Source organism: Portunus trituberculatus, chromosome 19 (genome assembly GCF_017591435.1).
Source record: "Portunus trituberculatus isolate SZX2019 chromosome 19, ASM1759143v1, whole genome shotgun sequence".
In the NCBI taxonomy this organism is placed as follows: Eukaryota; Metazoa; Arthropoda; class Malacostraca; order Decapoda; family Portunidae; genus Portunus; species Portunus trituberculatus.
This window is the reverse complement of record NC_059273.1, coordinates 9557731-9582730: the sequence shown is the minus strand read 5'-3', so window position 1 is coordinate 9582730 and position 25000 is coordinate 9557731. Positions and strand designations below refer to the sequence as shown.

The following is a 25000-nucleotide window of genomic DNA, read 5'->3' as shown; positions in this document are numbered from 1 at the left end:
ACCTTTGCTAAAATATCTTCGGTTCCTTCCTTTGGTTTTGATTGTTATTTGTATTGTGACCCTTTCCGTCGTCTCTTTCTCTCTCTCTTTGACTCTCCTATTCCTGTTCTCCCAGTTTTTTTTTCCATTAAGGTCAATTTTCCCGACTCTACATGTCCCCTCCTTCTTCTTCTCAAGCTTTTATTAATAGGAAATATTCGTGTCTCTCAACTTGCCTTCATTGTATTGTGTCTCCATTCTCGTATATATCATCTCTTCCCCTCTCCTTCAGTGTTTCTGTGTTTCTCTCAAGGTATGACTCTCTCTCTCTCTCTCTCTCTCTCTCTCTCTCTCTCTCTCTCTCTCTCTCTCTCTCTCTCTCTCTCTCTCTCTCTCTCTCTCTCTCTCTCTCTCTCTCTCTCTCTCTCTCTCTCTCTCTCTCTCTCTCTCTCTCTCTCTCTCTCTCTCTCTCTCTCTCTCTCTCTCTCTCTCTCTCTCTCTCTCTCTCTCTCTTCCTTCCTCCCTACCTTCCTAATCCACTTTTCTAATGCATTTCCACTTACCCAGTCTCTCTCTCTCTCTCTCTCTCTCTCTCTCTCTCTCTCTCTCTCTCTCTCTCTCTCTCTCTCTCTCTCTCTCTCTCTCTCTCTCTCTCTCTCTCTCTCTCTCTCTCTCTCTCTCTCTCTCTCTCTCTCTCTCTCTCTCTCTCTCTCTATTTATCTTCCTTGTGGTCATTCCTGTGCCTCTCGTTCACCACTCTCTAACCACTCCCTCTCTCTTTTCTCTCCCTCTCCCCCACCCAGGCTGTGGCCCACTCACTCGTCAGCGCACAATAACCTCGGCACACTCCTCTCTGATGCTGCCGAGGCTGAGAAACACTTCCGTCTGGCGCTCCGAGCTCACCCACGCCACGCACACGCCTACTATAACCTGGCCAATCTCAGGAAGTATGTATTTGTTTGTCTTTCTTTTTTTTAACTCATTTTTTTTGGTTTAGTTTTTTTGTTTTTTGTTATTTTTGTCTTGTTTTCTTCTTTTTTTTTTGTCTTGTTTTTTTCTTTCTTTCCTTCTGTCCTGTTTCAATTTAAGGTTTTTCGTGTTTTTTTTTTTTTTGTCTCATCTGTTTTCGTGTTGCAATTTCCATTTTTCTCATTTTGTAAGTTTCACAATCTCATCATCACCACCGCTACCACCACTGTCACTTCCTCTATTTTCACCATTTCACGTTTATCACCTTCACCACCACTTGTTTGTTTTCACCTTCCCTTCCTCGTTAGTGTTCATCATCTCATTTCATCCTCACGTTTATAAATTCATCCCATGCCTTTCACTATATTCCCTTCCACACGCCCATCATTGTCACCGTCCCCCAGCGAGCCCCTCATCTTCCCTCCATCATCGCATCATCACCTTCACCTCGTTATCACCTTCGCTCACCTAATTTTCCCTTGACCTTCGCTTTCCGCTTCTCATCACCCGCTCCCCGCCCACCTTGTCTGCCGTCCACAACATTTCCTCGCCTCCTTTCTTGTCGTCCCGTCTACGCTTCACTGGGCAGGACGCATCCACTCCTCGCTGAAAAGTAAGGCGACCTGGGGGTGAAGGAAGGAGAAAGTCAAGGAGGAGGGAGAAAAAACGACATTTCCGGCTAAAAAAATGGAAGAAAAGACAGGGATAAAAATGACACTGCTTTCTGCATTCACCTGGTTTTATTCTCGTCAATTCTTCCTTTCTCTCTTTGTCTCCCTCCTTCCTGCCTGCCTGCCCTCCCTATCTCCCTCCTTCCTTCCATTAGTCATGTCACCACCTTACTACTCTCTCCCCTTCCCTCCCTACCTTCCTTCCTATCCCTCCCATACCATTCCCTCCTCCGTTCCCTCCAAAACTCTGTCACACCAAATAAAGTCTCCATTCCTCCCTCCCTCCCCATTCTCCCTTCATCTCTTCCTGTCACGTCACTAACGCCCCATCCTTCCCCTGCCCCGTGCGCTACATCACTTCCCTCCCTCGTCTGTCCCCAACAGGAAGGAGGGCAAAGTGGGAGAGGCCGTGGCGCTGCTGGAGGAGAGTCTACGCCACGACGCCACGAACAGGGACGCGGTGTCGGCGCTGGCGGGGCTGTACGGGGACGCTGGGAGGCCAGTGGACGCCGAGCACCTCCACTTGGCCCTGCTGGAGGCGCGCCCCACAGATCCCGTCGTGCACAACAACTACGCCGCCTTCCTGCAGAAAATCGGTGGGTGGTTGCAGGCAGTGATCCATAATTTCAAGGGTAATTTGCCCCGAGTTCTTCCCGGGAAAACACGGTGCTGCTGCAGGGCTCCTACTTTAACCGCCGCTGTTTCTGCTGTACCGCTTCTGTAGCTGGCGGGGAAAACAGAAAGCGTAGAAAAAACTGATGTTGATTTCTCTGCCAGTGTTTTTTTTTCTTTAGTGTGTGTGTGTGTGTGTGTGTGTGTGTGTGTGTGTGTGTGTGTGTGTGTGTGTGTGTGTGTGTGTGTGTGTGTGTGTGTGTGTGTTTGTTTGTGCCGGGAGTTTTCTTTCAGCGGTGCGCGTTTTATTTCGGGAGTATTGAAGCCGCGCGGTCCGTCCGACAGGGAGGCTGAGGGCGGAGGTACAGTAGGGGAGTATGGAGCACCGACCAGGTCCGTTGATGAACCCTCGACCGCACCCAGCCCTCACACCCCCCCTCCCACACCCCCTTCAGGCACTCCCTACACGACAAGTCCAACTCTCGCTCTCGCCCCCTTCTCTCTTGGACCAGCTGTAACCCCATCCATAAACCCCGCTGGGCGTTCCTCTCCCCTCTCCCCTCTCCCAACGGTGCAGCATCGCCCCTCCGTCCTTGTCCTGTCCTCCCCTCACCAAAACTAATCTGAACCCACAGTCTTTTCATTCGCCAGAAGTCCCTCTTGGTCCTTTTTCCCTTGGCACATCACCCCATAACCCCATCACCCCTTCAGCCTCCACACCACCGCACTGTACCTTTATTCTCCCCTTCACCCTCCCAAGAATTCCCCTTTGAAAACCTCCTTAGTCTTTATACCATCACAATCTCACCATTCGATTCCCCATAACCATTAGAGCATCCATAGAACATTAGAGCCTCGCAGAATCGCACCCATTATTCCAATACAGCATGCTATTTCTCCCAGACATTACCCCCATTACAGAGTCGCACGTATCCTAAACCCATTACGCCAATACCCATTTATCCAGCACCTCTTCCCCCGTGCACTCGCTGAACTCAGTAAGACAAGACAGAGAAACACGATCACAGCTATTAACAAGAAGGGAAAAACGAGCAAGCGAGGAGAGCGAGGGTGCGGACAAAATGGAAGGGAAAAAAACAGAACCATACCTGGGAAAAGAACATCTGCAAGTAACCTGAAGGAGATGCCACTGCCAGACGTAAGGTGCGGGGAAGGACGTACCTGTATACCTGTGTCGATGGAAATACACACACACAATGCCATTACCAATATTCCTGCGGTACTTTTCCTGTGTTTGTATGGGGTTGCTGCGTCTTCTTCCTGGTTTTTTACTTGTGGCAGTATCTCTCTTCATCTCTCCATTCTCTCTCTCTCTCTGTCTCTCTCTGTCCTCCATCTCTAGTCTCCTTTTTATACAATCTCACCACCTCTTCTTTTTTTTCCGTCTTTTCGATCATTATTCAGATCCTTCTCTCCTCTTCCACTGTACTGATATTTTCTCTTTATCATTTTTCTATCATTCTCTTTTCAGTACAATTATCAATATTTTTCCTCATTTCCTTTGGGTATATTGTTCCGTGACATGTTATCTCTCTCTCTCTCTCTCTCTCTCTCTCTCTCTCTCTCTCTCTCTCTCTCTCTCTCTCTCTCTCTCTCTCTCTCTCTCTCTCTCTCTCTCTCTCTCTCTCTCTCTCTCTCTCTCTCTCTCTCTCTCTCTCTCTAATAGTTTTTTTTATCATTTTTCACTCTTCTTAGCTCTGTTTTCACCGTATCCACTTTTTCCTCCCTCTAAGGTCAATCCGTCATGCCTTCCTGTTTCTCCTTTACCTCATCACACGACATTCACTCCTCCGTTACTTCACCAAGCAGTCATTTCTTCTCTTTCCCCTAATAATACCTGTCTTATGCCTTCCCCCAACCACCAGCTCCACACCACACCAAACCTTTGCTTAGTACTCCAAATTCCTGCTGTAGCTCATCACACGTCAATTTTCCCTTTGCTTCACCACACAGACTTTCCACTTGTAACCTTTCTGCTCTTTTTGCTCTTCATAACACCTCATTTCTACCTACTAGTCACTTTTTATATCAGCGCGCTTCGTTACTTCATATTACCGTTTGTCATAACTCTCTCTCTCTCTCTCTCTCTCTCTCTCTCTCTCTCTCTCTCTCTCTCTCTCTCTCTCTCTCTCTCTCTCTCTCTCTCTCTCTCTCTCTCTCTCTCTCTCTCTCTCTCTCTCTCTCTCTCTCTCTCTCTCTCTCTCTCTTCTAACCTTTCCTACGTCTTAGAATAGCCTCAAAACTCCTTAAAATCCCTCTTTATATTAACCTAGACACTTCAATCCCCATACTATAACCATCCCTCATAACCCATTTTCTTTATCCTCCCCTTGTCTTAAACCCTCCTCAAAATTCCTGAACCCGTCACTACGTTCCCACAACCCCTCAGTTCCCTTTACACCAACCCACGGCACTCCATTACGTCTCCACACAACGTAATCCCTCCTTTATCACATCACATGACTCTGCGCCGCCTCTCAGCCACGCCTCGGGGGATCAAACTTCCTTGCACGAGCTGAAGAGAATACGTGATGGGGTTGGCGGCGTCTTGGCAGAGCTAATTAACCACAGCCCACGACTCTCCAGGGTTCGATACCACCTGGCTTTCCCTCCTTCCCCTCCCTCTCCTCCTCTCTCCTCCTCCCTGTCACCTCACACACCGACGCTCTGCTCTGAAGTGTAGAAAAGCGTGTATCAATATTTTTCTTTTGCATATTCCGCTTTCTTCCCCGCAGCGACCGACAGAAGAGGAGGAAGAGGAGGAGGAGGAAGGAAGGGTGGATGTGCAGGGCGCTGGGAGATGTTTAAGAAGTAAATATGAAACTAGGGACGAAAGGGAGTTGTGACAGGCGTGAAAAGGAATAGAGGAAAGGGGAGGAAGATACATAGAAGAGAGAGAGAGAGAGAGAGAGAGAGAGAGAGAGAGAGAGAGAGAGAGAGAGATTTAACCCTAAGTCTCTGTCTCTCAGAGTATAAGGAGGAGGGATGCAGCTTAGCAGGGAGAGAGTGAAGGGATGGAAACAGGCGGGTGGGAGGGAGGGAGGGAGGGAGGGCGGGAAAGCAGGCAAGCAGGAAAGCAGGAAAGCAAGAGGCAGGGAGGCAAGGAGGCGAAGCAGAGAAGTCCAAACAAAAGAACTTCTCCGCTGGGGGAAGTTTGGCTGGTGGAAGATTGATATGAAGAACTTGTCAGGAGTTCCTTCATGGCTGAGACAGAAGCGGGTGACTTTAGCGGGACGATAATAGGAAGAGCAGCGCCAATGGGAAGAAGAAATAGTGGGGCGAGGGGATTTGTGATGAAAAGTCCCTGAGTCGAGGATTTAATATGTCCTCCTCCTGCAAATCGCGGCGTTTGGGGCCGGGACGGTAATATGGCGGGGCGACGTCAGGGAAGGAGGAAGAAAGGATACGAGGAAAGAAAGGAAAGAGTTAGAGAGTGTTCAGAGGAGAAAGCCACGATAAGGACGAAGGCAGGAAGGAACTAGGAAGCATTCAAGAGGGAATCTGAGAAGAGGGAAGGAGGAAAGAAGAAAAAAGAGAATGTTCAAACAAGAAAAGAAAACATGATAAGGACGGAGGAAGAAAGGAATAAGGAAACATTCAGAAGAGAGAATCTGGGAAAGGAAAGAACGGGAGAAATAAAATTATTAGAAAATATTCAGAGAAGGAAACTGCGATAAGGACGAAAAATGCAAGGAATAAGAAAATGTTTAGAAGAAAGTATTGAAAAAGAAAGAAGGGTCAAAAGAAACATTCAAAGTAAAGAAACAGAAAAATGAAAAGGTAGGAAAAAAGTGATAAGGAAACATTTGCAAAAGAGAAGCAGGAAAATTAGAGAGAAACGAAGAGATAAGTTCAAGAATACTCAAAGATGAATGGTGAGGAGAAAGGAAGTAACGAAGAATCATTTAGAAGAGAGAGAGAGAGAGAGAGAGAGAGAGAGAGAGAGAGAGAAGTATGAAGAAAAAGGAGATGATATTTAGAAGACACAAACAGGAAAAGGAGAAAGGAAGGAAAGAATGAAGTGATTAAGGAGTATTCATAGGAGAGAGATAGGAAGAGGAAGAGAAGGAGAAAGAGGAGGAAGAGCAGGAGGAAAAGGAGGAGGAGGAGGTTATTGCTTTTATGTGTGTATTGTAAATTGAATGGAATTGTCTGCTTTTATGCGAACACTATTAATGGACATGAAAGAACCCAATGTGATGTGATGGAGTGCTCAAAATACCGACAAACACACACACACACACACACACACACACACACACACACACACACACACACACACACACACACACACACACACAAGCCAGTGGGAAAAAAATACTACCACACATTAACCTCATTCTATAAACACGAAAAAAAAAAAAAAAAATATAAAGAGAAAAAAAAAAACATTCTCGCTCGCACGAAACTCTGTGGTGAATAAACTAAACATAATGAAACGTGGCAAGGATTGATGGAATTAAGCCCGAAGTTTGTGGATGTTATATAATTCTGTGACATGGAGGGTGAAGGGAGCTGACTGAGGGAAACACGTCACGCTGAGATGCTGACGAGGCGGACACGTTCAATGCTACAGCTGGGGGCGTGCGAGGGTCACTGGCCTTCTTAGTATGCAGGGGCTGGAGGAGGAGGAAGAAGAGGAGGTGTAGGAGGAAGAGGAGGAGGAGGGTGCCGAGTGAAAAAACAAGTGCTTGAAAAATAAATGTTAGTGTATTTTAATTTATGTTTGTGTATCAGTCTCTCTCTCTCTCTCTCTCTCTCTCTCTCTCTCTCTCTCTCTCTCTCTCTCTCTCTCTCTCTCTCTCTCTCTCTCTCTCTCTCTCTCTCTCTCTGTGTGTGTGTGTGTGTGTGTGTGTGTGTGTGTGTGTGTGTGTGTTTGGAATAGCCACATGGTATCATCATCAGCATAAAAATGTCATTATTGAGGGAATGATTATCTCTCGTTTACCTGTAATGGACATCCCAGGTAATCGTTTCGCCGCGCTGACGTCACAGCGTACTCCGTCACCTGGATGTATGGGGCTGGCGGGGCAGGGGAGGAGCTAGGAGGGGCGGAACCTTACATGTTTTAAATCTGCAGTAACATCGATGAAGAAGGGAAAAGTAAATGAAGAGAGAAAAAGAGTGGAAAAAGTAGACCAGGAGAAGGAAATAGGAAAGTGAGTAGGTTAGGTTAGGTTAGGAAGGACGGGGAAGAAGCTAGGAGGGGCAGAACCTTACATATTCTCCATCTACAGTAACATCCATGAGGAAGGGAAAAGTAAATGAAGAGAGAGAAAAGAGTTGAAAAAGGAGACCAGGAAAAGGAAATAGGAAGGAGAGTAGGTTAGGTTTGGTTAGGTAAGGTGAATAAAAAGTAGATGTGGGCAGAAGAGGAACGGTGAACAGTAAGATTAATTTGTAACTTCTCCTTTACCGTCACATCAAATTTCTAATGAGTAGCACGTTTGATGGATTTTTGCTTGTGTTTCTGCTTACTAGTCACGGAGGTAAAATAAAGGAAAATGTGTATAGGTACTTGTAAAATCGTGGTATTTATAGTGCTTGAAGGAAGTAAGGAATGAGTATGTGAAGTGAAGGGAGAGGTGAAGGAGGAACAGGAGGAGAAGGGAGTGAAGGAAGGAGGGAAGATGACACGGGAGAGCAGGAAAGGAAGAAGGAAAGGCAGCGGAAGGCATTAGTTTTCTCCCTCCGTATTTTACAGACTTCATGAAGAGGTCTCGATTTATTTTCTTATTCCTTACTTCCGCTCCAGTGTAAAATAAAAGTGAACAAGAAGAAAAAATTGCAGCAGATCACATGAATTGCACCCAAGAAACTCCTCCACCCACAAACCCCTCCCCGTCACCAAGCAACGCCTCCACCCACAGAGCCCTCCGCGTCACCAAGCTGCTCCGTATTGCTTGGTGCCGCTTCATGTAATATTGCGCAGCGCTGTTTTCCAAAGGTGAAGGTTGACTCCACCAAAGTGTTTAGGAAGAAAAATAGATAAATGTGAGATGAATTTTTTTTTATATATTATTATCAGTATTTTCCAACATCAACGAATAAACTCAGCGTGCGTGCGACGTGGTTAATTAAGTTTAGAGAGAGAGAGAGAGAGAGAGAGAGAGAGAGAGAGAGAGAGAGAGGTGGATAAAGGAGTGGCAGGGGAGGCACAAGACAGACATACAGACAGACAGACAGCAGTTAACAGACCAGACAATACCTGCTTAATATTTGATGCCCTGATAGGTATACCTCTCTCTCTCTCTCTCTCTCTCTCTCTCTCTCTCTCTCTCTCTCTCTCTCTCTCTCTCTCTCTCTCTCTCTCTCTCTCTCTCTCTCTCTCTCTCTCTCTCTCTCTCTCTCTCTCTCTCTCCAGGTGTTCTTTTGCCTACTATTTTACTGACTGACAGACTGAGAGAGAGAGAGAGAGAGAGAGAGAGAGAGAGAGAGAGTCACGTTGCCTCTCTTCTCTGACCCCTTTAGAGTGACCTGACCTCGTGTTGTGTAGCAAATGTATTTTATTACGTTTTCATTTTTGTCTAGTTGTTTTTTCTGTCTCGTATTTTGTGTGATTTTCTTTTTTTATGTTTTGTTCTTTTTTCTTTTTTTTTTTTTTTTTTTTCCTCGGTGTGGTCAGGTGAAAGGCGACATGTGTGGCCAAGAATCTTAAAATGTTGCCACGCTCTCCTCCTCCTCCTCCTCCTCCTCCTCCTCCTCCTCCTCCTCCTCCTCCTCCTCCTCCTCCTCCTCCTCCTTTTCTTCCATGTTACCTTTTTTCCACTTTCTCTTTGATTTATTCTTAATTTCTTAACCTTTCATCCTTGCTGTCTTTCTTTCTCTTCGTCTTCGCTTCCTTGGACTTATATTTTTTATATGATTCTTTTTCTCTTCTGTTCCTTCCTCTGAACTCTGTGTCTGCCTGTGTGTGTGTGTGTGTGTGTGTGTGTGTGTGTGTGTGTGTGTGTGTGTGTGTGTGTGTGTGTGACGTATTTCAGTCTTTCATTAGTGCCATCCTTCTCCTTCCATCTTCATTTTCCTTTTCCTCTTTTCCTTCACCCTTTTTTTTTTATCTTTTTCAACTCATTTTTCATCCTTTGCCTTTATTCTCCTCCCACTTAACTCATTTCCTGCCTTGTCTCACCATTTCCTCATCTTTCCTTCTCCTCTTTATCACTCCCTTGCTTCCTATTCCCTTTCGTTACCCATCACCTCCTCCTACTCATCCTTCTTCTCACCTTCCTGCCCTCTCACTTCTCTTGTCACACCTCATCCTGCTCTGGGTGTCCTACTTTCCTCCTACCTTCCATCCACCATCCTTTCTCTTCCTCTTCCTTCACCTCTCAGTCCCTCCATCTCTTCCTTCACGTCTCATCTCTCCCTCGTTCCTTTCCCTGTCTTTTCCTCCTTTCCGTCTCTCCCAGAAGTTTGTATTTTCTTGGCATCTGGACTCTGCAAAGTTAGGTTGAGCTAAAAATGTGTTTCCCTTCGATAGACAGACAGATTGATGGATAGATGTGGAGGAAAAGTGGATGCGAGGTGGGTGTGGACAGGTTTGGGTGGAGTGGTTAGCGGATGGATGTGTGTTGTGGATGTTTAATTGGATTAGTTTATTTTTTAGTTTTGTGGCGTGTTTGGGTTTTGAATTTGTGTTTTAGTGGTTTTTGTTTTTTCTATTCATAATTGTATTAATTATGCACGTGTGTCTTTTCCTGCTTTTACCGCTCCTTCTTGTCCTTGACCTCTTCATCGTCTTCCTCCTCCTCCTCCTCCTCCTCCTCCTCCTCCTCCTCCTCCTCCTCCTCCTCCTCCTCCTCTTCCTCCTCTTTCTATATTTTTCTCCGTCGCAGAAAAGATTTTAAGGTTCTCCTCGCGTGTTTTGTGACCAAGGCACTAATAGGAGGTATTCTCTCTCTCTCTCTCTCTCTCTCTCTCTCTCTCTCTCTCTCTCTCTCTCTCTCTCTCTCTCTCTCTCTCTCTCTCTCTCTCTCTCTCTCTCTCTCTCTCTCTCTCTCTCTCTCTCTCTCTCTCTCATTCATTAGTTCATTTCTCTATTCCTTTTCCTTTTCCTTTCATTTTCTCTTTTTTTTCGTCATCTTCCCCCTGCTCCTCCTTCTCTTCAAAATCATCATTATCTTCTTCTTCTTCTTCTTCTTCTTCTTCTTCTTCTTCTTCTTCTTCTTCTTCTTCTTCTTCTTCTTCTTCTTCTTCTTCTTCTTCTCTCTCCTCCTCCTCCTCCTCCTCCTCCTCCTCCTCCTCCTCCTCCTCCTCCTCCTCTTACTGATGCTCATCCTCTGGGGTAAAAGAGTTGGATTTTGTGAGTCTCGTCTTGTCGGATCAAGGGCAAAGCTAATTCATTTTTAGTCTTGGGGATCCCTGGCCTGGTAAGGATGATGTGTAGCAGGGAAGAAGGAAAGAGGATAAAGAAAAGAATAAGAGAATAGCCACAAAAAGAGGAAGTGGGAGAGAGAGAGAGAGGGAGAAACAGACAAGGGGTTGGCTGGTGGGGAAGGTAGAAGAGGAAGAGGAAGAGGAGAAGGAAGAAGATGAAGAGGAGTAAGGAGAAAAGGATGTACGAGTTAGATTGAGGTTAAGTATGTTACAGATTAAAGAAGAATTAGGGTGGAGGAGGAGGAGGAGGAGGAGGAGGAGGAGGAGGAGAGGAAAAGATGATTAAAGAGTACGAAGATGATAAAGTGGAGAGGAGAAAGAAGGATAAGGAAAAAAGGAAAGAGATAATGTTATTTTTTTTGTTTCTGTCTTTCTTATGTCATTGATCTTTCCTTCCCTTCGTCTTATTAGTGTCCATTCTCTCTCTCTCTCTCTCTCTCTCTCTCTCTCTCTCTCTCTCTCTCTCTCTCTCTCTCTCTCTCTCTCTCTCTCTCTCTCTCTCTCTCTCTCTCTCTCTCTCTCTCTCTCTCTCTCTCTCTCTCTCTCTCATCAACACTCCTACGTATTCCCCCACCTTCCTTTCATCTTGTTCCTCTATTTGTCTTTTATTCTCCTTTTTCATAGTGTCCCTCTTCTCTTCCCTCTTCATTTCCTTTTCCCTTTCTTTCCTTTTCATCTCGCACATTAACCCCTACTGAGTGATTTACATTTTTTTCCTTCTCTTTTTTCCATCACCAAACTAAAACATCCATTTTCTCCCAACACCTCCTAACTAACCTTTTTGAACTAATCTTTTTACCTCTTTTCTTTTTTTTTTTTTTTCCTCCTTTTTGTGAGATCTGGTCAAGAGCAACAAAAAGGCAGTAGAAAAATGGCTCCCTGAAAATCCCAGTCCTAAAAATAAATTGTCACCTTTTCCACCTAAGCTTATTACATTTACCTTCCCTCGTTCTATTCCTTGTTTCGCTTCCCAGTTCTTCTGTCTCATCACTTTTCCTTACTAATTTTTTGGTATCTTGTCATTTCATCTATTGTCCAGTCTTTGTCTTTCTTTTTTCTTTTATACTTTATTTTATCTAAGGTTCTTTCAGTGATTATATGATATGTGATCTTTTGTTTCATCTGTCATCATTGTTTTCTTTCATGATTTTTTTATTTTACTTTCCTCCTGTAATTCTGAATTAAACTACATTTTTTAATCTCTTTTATAGCTTTTCTTCCTGACCTTCATTTACCTCGCCTTTCTTCAGCATTTATGAATTAAACGTGACCTCATTTTCATTTATCAATTTGTCCTTTCTTTCTACCTTTCACTTCTTTCGCTTTTCTTCAGTAATTTAGAATAGAAACCGCGACATTTTTTCCCTCTTTCCTTATTTGCTTTCCTTTCAAACCTTCAGTTCTTTCACTTTCCTTCAGTAATATAGAATAGAAACCGCGACATTTTTTTTCTCTTTCCTTATTTGCTTCCCTTTCAAACCTTCATTTCTTTCACTTTCCTTCAGCAATTTAAGGATAAAAACTAACATTTTTTTCCTCTTTCCTTATTTGCTTCTCTTTCAAACCTTCACTTCTTTCACTTTCCTTCAGCCATTTCCTTCAACAAATTTAAGAAGTACGTGACACTTCTTCCCACCTGTTCTCCTCCTCAGTCTTCAGATTCCAAAGTAAGACATAACATTCCTTTTCCATTTGCCTTTCTTCTACCACTTATGAGACTTGCCTTTGTTCCCTTTTGTAGCATCCGTCTTTTTCACTTGCCTGCAGTAACCCTAAGACCTAACGCCCCCTGTCCTGCCTTTTGTTCATACATCTCTTTCCGTCTCTGTCTCTGTCTCTGTCTGGCTGGTTGGTTGGTTGTCTGTCTGGGTGTTTTCTTATTTATCTAAGATCTAACGTTCCCTGCCCTGCCTTTTGTTCATAAATTTCTTTCCGTCTCTGTCTCTGTCTCTGTCTCTCTCTCTCTGTGTGTAGCTGTCTGTCTGGGTGTTTCATTATTTTTCTATCTGTTGATTTATTTATTTTGTTTAACTGTCTGTAGGTGGATGTCTGTTTCTCTCTTACTCTCTGTCTATTTTGGTTGTCTCTCCGTCTGTCTGTGTATCGCTCTTTCTACTCTCTCTCTCTCTCTCTCTCTCTCTCTCTCTCTCTCTCTCTCTCTCTCTCTCTCTCTCTCTCTCTCTCTCTCTCTCTCTCTCTCTCTCTCTCTCTCTCTCTCTCTCTCTCTCTCTCTCTCTCTCTCTCTCTCTAACTTTATTTATCTGTTTATTTATCAATTTTACTTATCTATCTTTCCATGTATGTTTGCTTCTATCTACCTATCTGTCTACTTTGGATGTCTTTCTGTTTCTCTGTCTATCGCTTTCTCTTCTGTATCTCTCTCCAGTAACCCTAACAAAGCACCTATTTATCTATCTGTTTATTTTTTTTCATTTTACTTATCTATCTTTCCATATATATCTGCTTCTATCTACCTCTCTTTCTGTATCTCTGTCTATGGCTTTCTCTACTCTCTACTCTCTACTCTCTCTCTCTCTCTCTCTCTCTCTCTCTCTCTCTCTCTCTCTCTCTCTCTCTCTCTCTCTCTCTCTCTCTCTCTCTCTCTCTCTCTCTCTCTCTCTCTCTCTCTCTCTCTCTCTCTTTCCAATAACCCTGTCCTTTTACTCCCTTCCCTCTCATTCTACCTACCACTTCTTATACTCCTTTTCTTCCACGGCAGGTCGGAGAGAGGCGGCACTGATGCACTACGAGGCGGCTCTTGGCTTGGACCCCCAGCACACGGTAGCTCTGGTCAACACTGCTGGGTTAATGATCTCCCTTAGTCATAATGCACAGGCCGAGCGTCTCTATAAAAGGTAAGGGTGTATAGTGTGTGTGTGTGTGTGTGTGTGTGTGTGTGTGTGTGTGTGTGTGTGTGTGTGTGTGTGTGTGTGTAAAGAGGGGGGTGTAGGGTGACAAAGATACCTATGTAGACTCTTGTTATATAGACTGCTCCTTTTATGTCTTTTTTTTTTCTATTCCTCTACTTTTTTTTCTTGTCTGGTATGATTTTTCTTTCTTTTCTTTTTCTTTTTGTCTTTTGTGTGTGTGTGTGTGTGTGTGTGTGTGTGTGTGTGTGTGTGTGTGTGTGTGTGTGTGTTTCTTCTTCCTTATTTATTTTGTTAATTGTGTTCTTACACCAATGATATGAACTTCTCCTCCTCCTCCTCCTCCTCCTCCTCCTCCTCCTCCTCCTCCTCCTCCTCCTCCTCCTCCTCCTCCTCCTCCTCCTCCTCCTCCTGAACTAACCATATTTATACTTTATCGATGTTGTTAGGGAAGGGCTGTATTTGTGTGTGTGTGTGTATGTGTGTGTGCTCGCGTACATTAGTTTGCTAGACGGTCGATCTGACAGTAGTTTCATATTCACGAGAGAGAGAGAGAGAGAGAGAGAGAGAGAGAGAGAGAGAGAGAGAGAGAGAGAGAGAGAGCGAAACCACTTAATATTTTTCTCCGGGTTGGCTTTTTTACCTACACTTATTACGGTGACCTTGAACACAACACACTGCCCTTAAACACAACTCCCTGGAGGGAATAATTGCCGTATCAGTAATGGGAGCTTGTTTATTTACCTTCCCTAACCACCGTCCGGAGTTGACATTCAAGGAAGAGAGAGAGAGAATATAAAGGTTACGGTTTTATAAGGTAACTTAATAATATGCATTAGAATTTCATAGAAAAGGCATAATTTATATAACGTTACAGAGAATTGTTTATGAGTAGGTTATAAAGATATAGTTGAGTCTAGTGGGGCTGTATGTAAAAGGAGAGGATACCAGGATTTCACTGAAGGAACGTAAACAACCACTGCATAGAATCACACAGAAAGAAAAAAAACATCAGCTTGCAGAAGCATTTCACAGAAGGGACAAAAACCAAGATACGAGTATACGAGTGCGTAGAAAGAGGAAGAAGTAAAAACAAGATTCCACTGAGAACTTCAAGATTACACGCCTTATCAAAGGAAAAGAAGCTGGAAGGGAAAGGAGAAGACTTCAAAACATAACACAGTTAATGATACCAAGACTATGCTCAGCTGTGTGTTAAGTGTGTCTTGAAGTGGAACCTCCTTACATTGAAAACTTTGTCAATACTGTCCCGGAGGTCACTTGCAGGAATGCATTAGGAGACGGAATATTACTAAGTGGAGGAAAAGAAAGTATAAGAAGACGAAGTAGTAGTAGTAGTAGTAGTAGTAGTAGGAATGCATTATGAGACGTGGACACCTGACGGAATATTACTAAGTGAAGGAAAAGAAGGTATAAGAAGACGAAGTAGTAGTAGTAGTAGTAGTAGTAGTAGTAGTAGTAGTAGTAGTAGCAGTAGTAGTAGTAGTAGTAGTAGTAGTAGTAGTAGTAGTAGTAGTAGTCACTGGAAGAATTTAAGAATTTAAGAAGAATTTATTCATTTCCATTATTACAATGGTTATTCTTGACATATAACTTATTGTAGAGTATGGAAGAGTAGATGGAGGAAGAGGAGGAGGAAAATGTTACTAGTTGTATCTAAATCTTTCAATATTTATATTATTTTAAAGAAAAAGTTTGTTATATTAGTGTTATGCGACTAATCATTTTTACGTGGAAGAGTAGATGGAGGAGGACGAGGAAGAAAAAAAGTTACCAGTTAAATACTAATCATTCAATATTAGTGTTATTTTAAAGTAAAGTTTTTTTCATATTAGTGTTATGCGATCTCTAATCACTTTATCTGTGACACAACCGGTGGAAATAGAAATAGGTATATAAATGAGAGACACCTAAAGACTTAGTTCCAAGAATGCTATAGATTACATTATAGATTACAGGGAGAACTGGGGTCAGGAGAGAGAGAGAGAGAGAGAGATGGGAGTTTATTATGATGATAGGGTAGAGGAGGGTGATGGTAATAGAAAGAGTGATGGAGTGTGTCTTGAGGGAAATACCAAGAAAGTTAGGACGTTTCGGTAGGACGTTTCGAAGAGTGAAAGGTATAAAGTTGTGAAGTTTTGAAGCTGTGAAGAGTAGAAGTTGTGAAATTTTTGAAGCCATGACGAAAGGAAGCCAGGAAGTTTTGATGTAGAGAGTCTTTTAGTATATGAACTTAGGAATTAATTGATAGTGAAACGTACGAAATGATGAAGATATGAAGTTACGTACAGTGTAAGAATGATTGGTTAGGTGGAACAGTTAGGAATGTAGAAAATATTATGATGATGACGAAAATGTTTAAATATATGAAGTTAGGAATAAATTGATACTGAAACTTTCTTAATTATGAAGTTATGAAGTTACGTACAGTGAAATAATGATCGTTTTAGTGGAACAGTTAGGAATGTAGAAAATATTTGCATGATGTCGAGAATGTTTAAGTATATGAAGTTAGGAGTTAATTGATAGTGAAACGTACGAAATGATGAAGTTATGAAGTTGCGTACAGTGAAAGTTAGGAATGTAGAATCTATTTGGATGAAACCTTACATGAAATTAATGAAATACATGAATCGGTAATGAATATAATGAGTAGAATTGAAAAAAAATAATCGTAATAACAAAAAATAATCCTGTGTAATTAGAAACTTCTACTAAAATAAACTGAAAAATTAAATGTACTAAAAATATAAAAGAAATTTCGTAATATAATACCGAGAACTCCCTATATTTCTCTCTCTCTCTCTCTCTCTCTCTCTCTCTCTCTCTCTCTCTCTCTCTCTCTCTCTCTCTCTCTCTCTCTCTCTCTCTCTCTCTCTCTCTCTCTCTCTCTCTCTCTCTCTCTCTCTCTCTCTCTTAAATACGAAACAGAATTGGAACACTAGGTAATGGAAAGGAGAAAGAAGACAAAGAAAAAAATAAAAAGGAAGGAGAAATTAAAGAAAAAAGAAAGTGAATGTCATGGTGAAAGAGAAATTGAAAAGGAAGCGAAGTTGAAGGCGAGAGAGAGAGAGAGAGAGAGAGAGAGAGAGAGAGAGAGAGAGAGAGAGAGAGAGAGAGAGAGAGAGCTTTGCATCAGTAATTGAACACGGGATTTTTTCATTTTTCTTGCATTTTTTTGTTTTTTTTTCTTTTTAATTAGTTGTTGTTTTTCCGTTTCTTTGCATATTTCTCTCCTTTTCCTGAACATGGATTCGAATGAAGAATGTTTTATCGTGCTTCTTGATATGTAATTTTCCGGTCGATGAGAGAATATTTGGCTCTTTCTTTTTCCCATGTGCCTTTTTTTTTTCTTTCTTTAGTTTTCTTTTTATTGTGCATAATTATTGAAAAGGAATGAGCGATGGCGAAACAAGTTAACATTAGCAACAATATAGCTTTCCTACTACTACTACTACTACTACTACTACTACTACTACTACTACTACTACTACTACTACTACTTCTCTGCTGCTACTACTTCCACAACCACCACTACTACGACTGCTTTTACTCTTCTTTATTACTCTGCTCAATCCAGAGTTTTAAGAATATTTCGCATTTCGTATCACAAACAAGGGAGAGAGAATGCACTGGTATTTAAAATTACTAATCTGTAAAAGTGCTCATTTTTACCCGGTCGATTAAAACCACTCTGATTGTTCCCTTCGGAGATTTGCCTTTTTTCAGCCTTAAAAATGTTGAATTGTAATTTGAGAGGCTTGGTTTTAGTGTGTGTGTGTGTGTGTGTGTGTGTGTGTGTGTGTGTGTGTGTGTGTGTGTGTGTGTGTGTGTTTGGAAAGTCATATATCTTAATGGTTCGACTTTACTATTCTATCTATTAGCATGATCACTATTCCTATGTTCACTTTCATCATCATCACCACTATCCTCCTCACTACAGACTTACTGACCATCATGTTTCCTTATGCTCAACTGAGAACATGAAAAAAAAAAGAAACCTAATACACCTTTATTCGCCACACGCCTTCACCAGTCTCTCGTCACCTTCAGGACCACCTCTTGTTGATCTGATTTCTTCTTGCTGCTTCCATTATTTCCTTGATGTTCATTAAGTAGAAACATAAAAACAACACATCATTCTTGACAACACTATCAATCACTATCAATCATAACACCTTCACATCACTTTCTCACCTCACATCAGTTAACACACCACACCTTGCCAGTGATCAACAGTAAGTGTCATCAGGGAAGCGCCGATACAAAGGCCAAGATTACCGAGCGACACCTGACCTGGCCTGATCTTTCCCACACTCACCTCTGGACACCTTCTCTACAGGGCCTTGGCGGTGACGTGGGAGGCAGAGGTCGGGGAGAGCCTGGGCAAGCTGTACCTCAACACGGGCCGTCTGGATGAGGCTGAGTCCTTGTTTTATTCAGTGCTGCGACACCAGCCACAGCGTCGCTCATCACGGGTGTATCTGGTGAGTGTGCTGAGGGGGGATTCTTTACCTGACCTAACCTTAGTTTACTTTACCTTACCTTACCTAACCTCACCTAACATATCTTTATTTTACCTCACCTTATTTAACCTAACATAATTGTACCTTTCCTTACCTTATCTTATCATAACTTACCTAACCTAACCTTTTGTAATCTACCCTACCCTACCCCTTACCTAACCTAACCGTTTTTTTTTTATTATTATTTTTTTTTCCGGTAAGGCCTATAGCGCCTGTAGGCACACTTGAAGAGTGTATGGGAAGCGCTGTTCAGCTTCCGCCCATTACGCAGACAATTTTATTTATAGTGGTACCCATATTAGGGCCCATATCACCGCCCAAGCTCATCTTGAGTGTAACCACCTAGAACCTGGGTATCATGGTGATATGTAGGTAACTTTAAACCACTCGACAAATGGCAAAGTGTTTTAAGGCTGTACGTGGTGGGATTCGAACCTACGCGTGGACGTCTGCCCGATCCCACGCTCACCACCTTATCCACTATGCCACCGCCTCCCCAACCTTACCTTACCTTACCTTACCTTACCTTACCTGACCTAAACTGATTAAAGTGAAGAAAAATGACGGTTTTACTGAGCGAGGGAGTTATGAGGATGATGAAGTGGTACTGGATGATATAGATGTGAAGTGTGAGACATTAGGCGGCATATAACTCAACCTAGTCTAACTTAATGGGTGAGAAAGTTGAGAAGTTTGTTGGGTGAGAGAGTGATGCGAGTTTTCAGGCTAAGGAAGATTTGTGAGTGAGTGAGTGAGTGTGTAGGTGAATGTATATATTCGTGTGAGTTTGTATGAAGTGTTGAGAGAGAGAGAGAGAGCTTTGTGTGTGTGTGTGTGTGTGTGTGTGTGTGTGTGTGTGTGTGTGTGTGTGTGTAAGTTATGTGAGAGCAAGATTAAGTGAGGGAGTCATGGAGTGAGGGATGGTGCGGGGTGGAGTGTGGCGAAGGTTTGGTGAAGAATGGGCAGGGGTGAAGAGTGTGTGTGTGTGTGTGTGTGTTATGGACAAAGTACGAAGCTGTAGAGAGGTAAGAAAGAGAAGGAAATCCAACACAACACACGCTACTATTAAAGAAATCATTTTGCATATTCTATTATTAAAAAGGTAAACTAATTAATCTGTTAGAAGGAAATCCATAGAGGGAAGAGAAGAAGAGTGCGGGAAATCCCAGAGGAGAAAGAGGAGAAGGGAAGAAAAGGGGATAATAGGCATCATATTGGACACAATAGGGATAAACGGAGTAACGGAAACAGATAAATGGAAATATCGTCACAACAAATTAAAAGAGTAAGGGGAAGGAAAGCGAAAGAAGGGAGAGAGAGAGAGAGAGAGAGAGAGAGAGAGAGAGAGAGAGAGAGAGAGAGAGAGAGAGAGAGAATATTTAACATTAATTGATACCCCTGGGTCTAGCTTTCTTTCTTCCTGTGTCTCCTCCTTCTCCTTCCTTCTTTATCTTCCCTTCCTTCTCCTCCCCTCTCTTCCCTTTCTCTGACACACAGCCGGCGGGAAAGAATCTCTCCACAGATTTCCTCCCTCAGATCCCCTTCAGAAAGACTTTGTCGCGAGCACAACAGATAAAAGAAATTTTTGGTGCGCATCTTTACAGTTCATAAAATATTAATGGCGCTGTCTTCCTTTTGGCAGTGAATAGAGAGAGAGAGAGAGAGAAAGAAAGAGAGAGAGAGAGAGGGGAGAAGGACAGGGGAGAGAGGGAAATTTCAAGCGACAGAAGTTACACAAAAAATTAATGCACTTATTTGTTGTAGAAGTAAAAAAAAAAAAAAAAACACAAGATTTTAATATGTTCCAACTCGTGTGTACTTGTAACTCGCCTACACACACACACACACACACACACACACACACACACACACACACACACACACACACACACACACACACACACACACACACACACACACACACACACACACACACACACACACACACGAGTCAAGAAAATTCCTCCAACAACAATCAGAAGGAAAGAAGACAAAGGCGTGTGTCAATTAGAGGAAAATGTGAAGTGTCTGGAGCAGGCGGTGAAGGAGGGACGGGTGAAGGAAGTGAAGAAGTCAAGGAGGGGCGATGACGTAGACTTTGAAAGAAGATGAAGCGATGAGGGATGAGGTGAAGTAGATGACGATAAACACCAGAGAGAGAGAGAGAGAGAGAGAGAGAGAGAGAGTATATAACCCTTACACATGGATGCATTATAATGAAAGAGAGAAAGAATTTGAAAGAAAGAAAATATAGAGAAATCCAGGTATCATAACTTTAAAATGGTTCAGGTGAAAAAAATACAATCCCTTCTGGAGAACTTATGATTCCTTATGACACACTTCCAGGCACTTCGAATCTTTTCCAGACACTTTTCCATCCACGACCTCCTGGAACTCTTATCCTTACGTGGCACTTTCCAAAACCCTCCCAAGTCACTCCTAGTTACCACGACACACTTGTAATATAAATACCTTGCAGTCTATGCTTATAAACTCTTTCTATTTTGAACAATCTTATGCACAACCTTGAGTCTTAATGGAGGCAGAGGAAGATGAAGGAAGGGATGATGAAGACGGTGGCGGCAGAGATAATGAAGGGAGTTGGTTGGAGGAAAGATGAAACAAGATAAGTGAAGAAAGAGGAGGAGGAGGAAGAGGAGGAAGGAAGATGAAGATTGAGCCACAAGAGAATGGAGGTCAAGGAGAGAGAGAGAGAGAGAGAGAGAATGAATGGATAACAAAAGGTGGAGATGTGGAGCAAGAAGAGAAAGGACGAGGTGGAAGGAAATATATGATAAAGAACAACAGGAAAGTGGAGGAGGAGAAACATAATGAATGAATAAAGAGGGAAAAAGAAAGGAGAAAGATGAAAGTAAACAATGAAGAGGAGGAGCCAAGTGAAGGAATAAATAGAGGAAGGAAAGGAGAAATGCAGAAGCTGATTATTAGAAATGGAAGAGGATGAAGGAAGTTTGTGGGAGAATGAAGAATGTGGAGGATGATGTGGAGGAGATGGGAGGAAGAAGAAGAAAAAGAAGAAAAGAGGGAAGACAACGTGGAGGAATGAATCAGCAGGAAAAGTTAGAGAAGGAGGAGATAAGTTTGAGAAGGATGGAGTAACGGGGAAGAGAGAGAGGAGAAGAGGTAAAGGAGGAGAGGGAGGTAAAGTATGTAAGGAAGGGAATGAATACAGGAAAGCACCGAGAGGGAAGGGAAAGGAATGTGGAAAGTGAGGAAGAGAGGAAGAAGAATGAGAAGAAGAGGCAAGGGAGGGGAGGAAATGAACAGATAAGAGATGCATGTCAGAGAGAGAGAGAGAGAGAGAGAGAGAGAGAGAGTAATGGATAAATAAACAGATAAATAGATGGATGTTTAAATTAATTTATAGGTAGATAGGAAGTTAGATTGATAGATAGTAAATAGACATACAAACAGACACAGATACATAGATGGAAATGTATTAATCACAACATTCACTTATTTTTCCATTGACAGTTGGTGGGTTTTTTTAATTAACAAAGTGTAATGGAGTTTAATTCTAGCAAACAAACTAATGCAAAACCAATGACGAATTTAAAACTTCAGAATTATAAAAAAAAAATCTCATCTCTCTTTACCATTTTTCTTTCATTTCCTTCCTTCCAACTCCCAATTCTTTCATATATCTTTTTCTTATCCATCTGTTTCTCTTCCCTCCATTCCTATAATCTTACTATGCATTTATTCCTTGTTACCATTCTTCCCCATTTATTCCATCCATTATTCATCCCCTCCTACCTTCTTTCCCCATTTATTCCTTTCCATTTCCCTCAATATTGTCTCATCATCCTCTTTCTTCCCATCTTCTCTCATTCATCTATTATTCCCTCCCTTCATATCCTACCCTCCTCTTCCTCTCGTCCTCATCACAGCCTATACCAACTGGCCCTCTTTCCAATAACATCCCCCTCTTCCATCCTCCTCCCCATCCTTCCTCCTCCTTCCCTTTCCTCCCTCCTCACCCCCCCTTCCAATATAACAAAAGAGGGGGTGATCCTAGCCTCTGTTGACAATCTCAGGCAATCGGTGTGCGTGAAGCCAGTCATCGATCCTTAACGGGAGGAGGAGGAGGAGGAGGAGAACGAGAACTTTGTGGAAATGAATGTTGTTTTGAGACAAAATTGGAGTTTGTTTAGAGAAGGAAGGCGATGACCAAGAGAGAGAGAAAGGGGTGAAGGGAGGGAGGGAAGGTCAACAAATATCATGCAATTATTTCGTCGTCTTGGAAAAATAAATTACAGTGGTGGTCACGAATTCATCTTTTCAACTCGAAATCTCACAAATATTCTTTTTTTTTCTCGCTATTTTCTTGTATTTTTTTTTCTACATTTACAGTTTCTCCTTTTAACTTTCTCCATCTCATTCCACTTGACCACTTTCGCAATCGACACAATAAACTCTCTCTCTCTCTCTCTCTCTCTCTCTCTCTCTCTCTCTCTCTCTCTCTCTCTCTCTCTCTCTCTCTCTCTCTCTCTCTCTCTCTCTCTCTCTCTCTCTCTCTCTCTCTCTCTCTCTCTCTCTCTCTCTCTCTCTCTCTCTCTCTTAATTTCACGTCATTTCCACCTGCTTCTTCTACACAATTTTCCTCCATTTCTTTTCCCGTTTTCTTTCTCTCTTCTATTTTATCTCCTTATTTTTTTTGCAGTTTTTTTTTCTATTTCCAACTTAAGTACGTAGGTACAACTGTTCTCTTTCTCCTCTTCCTCCTCCTCCTCCTCCTCCTCCTCCTCCTCCTCCTCCTCCTCCTCCTCCTCCTCCTTCCTCCTTCCTCCTTCCTCCCTTTCTTCCTCTTCCTCTTTATACTATTCACCTTCGCTTTTATTGCATTTATCTTACATTTTTATTCGTATTAAGCGGATATCTCTCCACATACTACTACTTGCGAATTACCTTCCTCCTCCTCCTCCTCCTCCTCCTCCTCCTCCTCCTCCTCCTCCTCCTCACCTTAAGGATCTTCCTCCCCATTTGCCTTTTGAGTTCCTTCCTTTGTGTCCTTGGTGTCCTTTGCAGCCGTGCTTTGTGCCTCGCTCCTTATTTACTCTCTCTCTCTCTCTCTCTCTCTCTCTCTCTCTCTCTCTCTCTCTCTCTCTCTCTCTCTCTCTCTCTCTCTCTCTCTCTCTCTCTCTCTCTCTCTCTCTCTCTCTCTCTCTCTCTCTCTCTCTCTCTCTCTCTCTCTCTGGTTATCTGTTTTTCTTTCAATCTTTCTGTTTATTTGTCTATTTATTTATTTATTTATTTACATGTTTTTATCAAGTGTTTCTTAATTTATCTGTTTGTCTGTCCTTATGTACGTGTATTTGTCTATGCTTCTCTATTTTATTATCGGTCCATTTATCTATCTATCTATCTATCTAGCTATCTATCTAACTGTGTATCCTTCCGTGGTTCACTTGTCTGTCTATCTTTCTGCGTGTGTGTTTCTCTGTTTGTATGTCTGTCTGTTTCATCGGAGTGTATTTTGAAGCGTTGGTTGTGCTTTATGTCAATGGTGTGCTGCTGGGATCCCGTTTTGTGTGTATGTAAATGCGTGTCTTTGTGTGTGTGTGTGTGTGTGTGTGTGTGTGTGTGTGTGTGTGTGTGTGTGTGTGTGTGTGTGTGTGTGTGTGTGTGTGTGTGTGTGTGTGTGTGTCTATTATTTTGACAAAGACATCTGTTCTCGCTTGTCTACATGAATGAACGTGTTGCTAGTGTTTGTATGAATGTAGTATGTATGTATATATGTATGTGTGTGTGTGTGTGTGTGTGTGTGTGTGTGTGTGTGTGTGTGTGTGTGTGTGTGTGTGTGTGTGTGTGCATTCCTGTATGTTTAGTCACACTGCTTCCATTTCACTATTATCTCTTAAATTCTTACAAACTTGATTATAGATTTTTTTTTCTTGTATGTATTCATGTATGTATGCTAAGGCTCTCTAGGTGACAAATTTCATAGACATATATTTCTACGATGAATGTATATTTTCATTTTACATTTCTTTCGTCTCTAGAATGGAATACCACACTACGGAGGCCTTTTGTATTACATTTACAGAATACAGGCTTACCATTTGCATAAAAAGGAAGACAAGAGATGAATTTTACATACAAATACTCTCTCTCTCTCGTGAAGGACGCTGCATAGTCACTTCTATAATTATGCGAAATGGAGAATAATTTCATTCCAAACTCATTTTATTACATTTACACAGCACAGGCGTATCACATTATGCAGGAGGCGAGCAAGCTTTGGTGTTTTTGTTGAGCCAGATGAATACCCCTTAACCTCTTCCGTACCATGACGCATTTCCATGTTCATTCTGCTTTCCATTTGGCGATTTTATAAAGCTTCAGAAATTTATGTGGATGATTAAAATAGTAAAGACTGTAGCCATTAATCTTCTGCCCTCCATAGACCCTTCCTAATGTCAATAAGATGGTCTAATCATACACAAATATCAAGGTAAAAATGTGTCCCAGTACTGAAGTGGTTATCGGTGCCATATGCTCTGAATCGTTCCTGGCCTCACCTCCACCGCTTTGAAATATTCTAGTTCAAGTTAGACAATTTTTGAGGTTGATGGGGCTCTAGTATTAGATGAACAAATTTCCTGCATTGCTAACAGAAGAAACGCTCATGAGAAAGGGCCTGAAGTATCTCTCTGAAACTAATCTTATCACCTGTTTATTATTTGATCTTGAAGGAAGAATGAGAGAAAATTAGTGGTGTTATTTTCTTTAATAGTGTTTGGCTTTAGATGTTCCTCCCTTGTGTGTGCATAGGAAAATAAAAGAAGAAAATATGGAATGTCAAGTACTGAAAGGCAATACATACACAAGAATAGCAACAAAACGATAGATGAAAAAGTCAATCTTCACAAAGTTTCGTCTCGCATCTCTTTAGTTTGAAGATGCTTTGAGCAGAAAGTATGATAGAGTTTTCAAA

General features: G+C 42.2%; 1 protein-coding gene across 1 annotated transcript in view; it reads left to right on the top strand.

Moving 5' to 3' along the window:
* The window catches only part of LOC123506121 (protein O-mannosyl-transferase TMTC1-like), a 209155-nt gene that overhangs the window by 177895 nt on the left and 6260 nt on the right, over positions 1–25000 (top strand). The window contains exons 12-15 of the mRNA XM_045258009.1: positions 783–926; positions 2004–2215; positions 13348–13483; positions 17859–18003. Coding sequence (XP_045113944.1) covers positions 783–926; positions 2004–2215; positions 13348–13483; positions 17859–18003 — 637 coding nt within the window. The remainder of the gene's footprint in view (positions 1–782; positions 927–2003; positions 2216–13347; positions 13484–17858; positions 18004–25000) is intronic.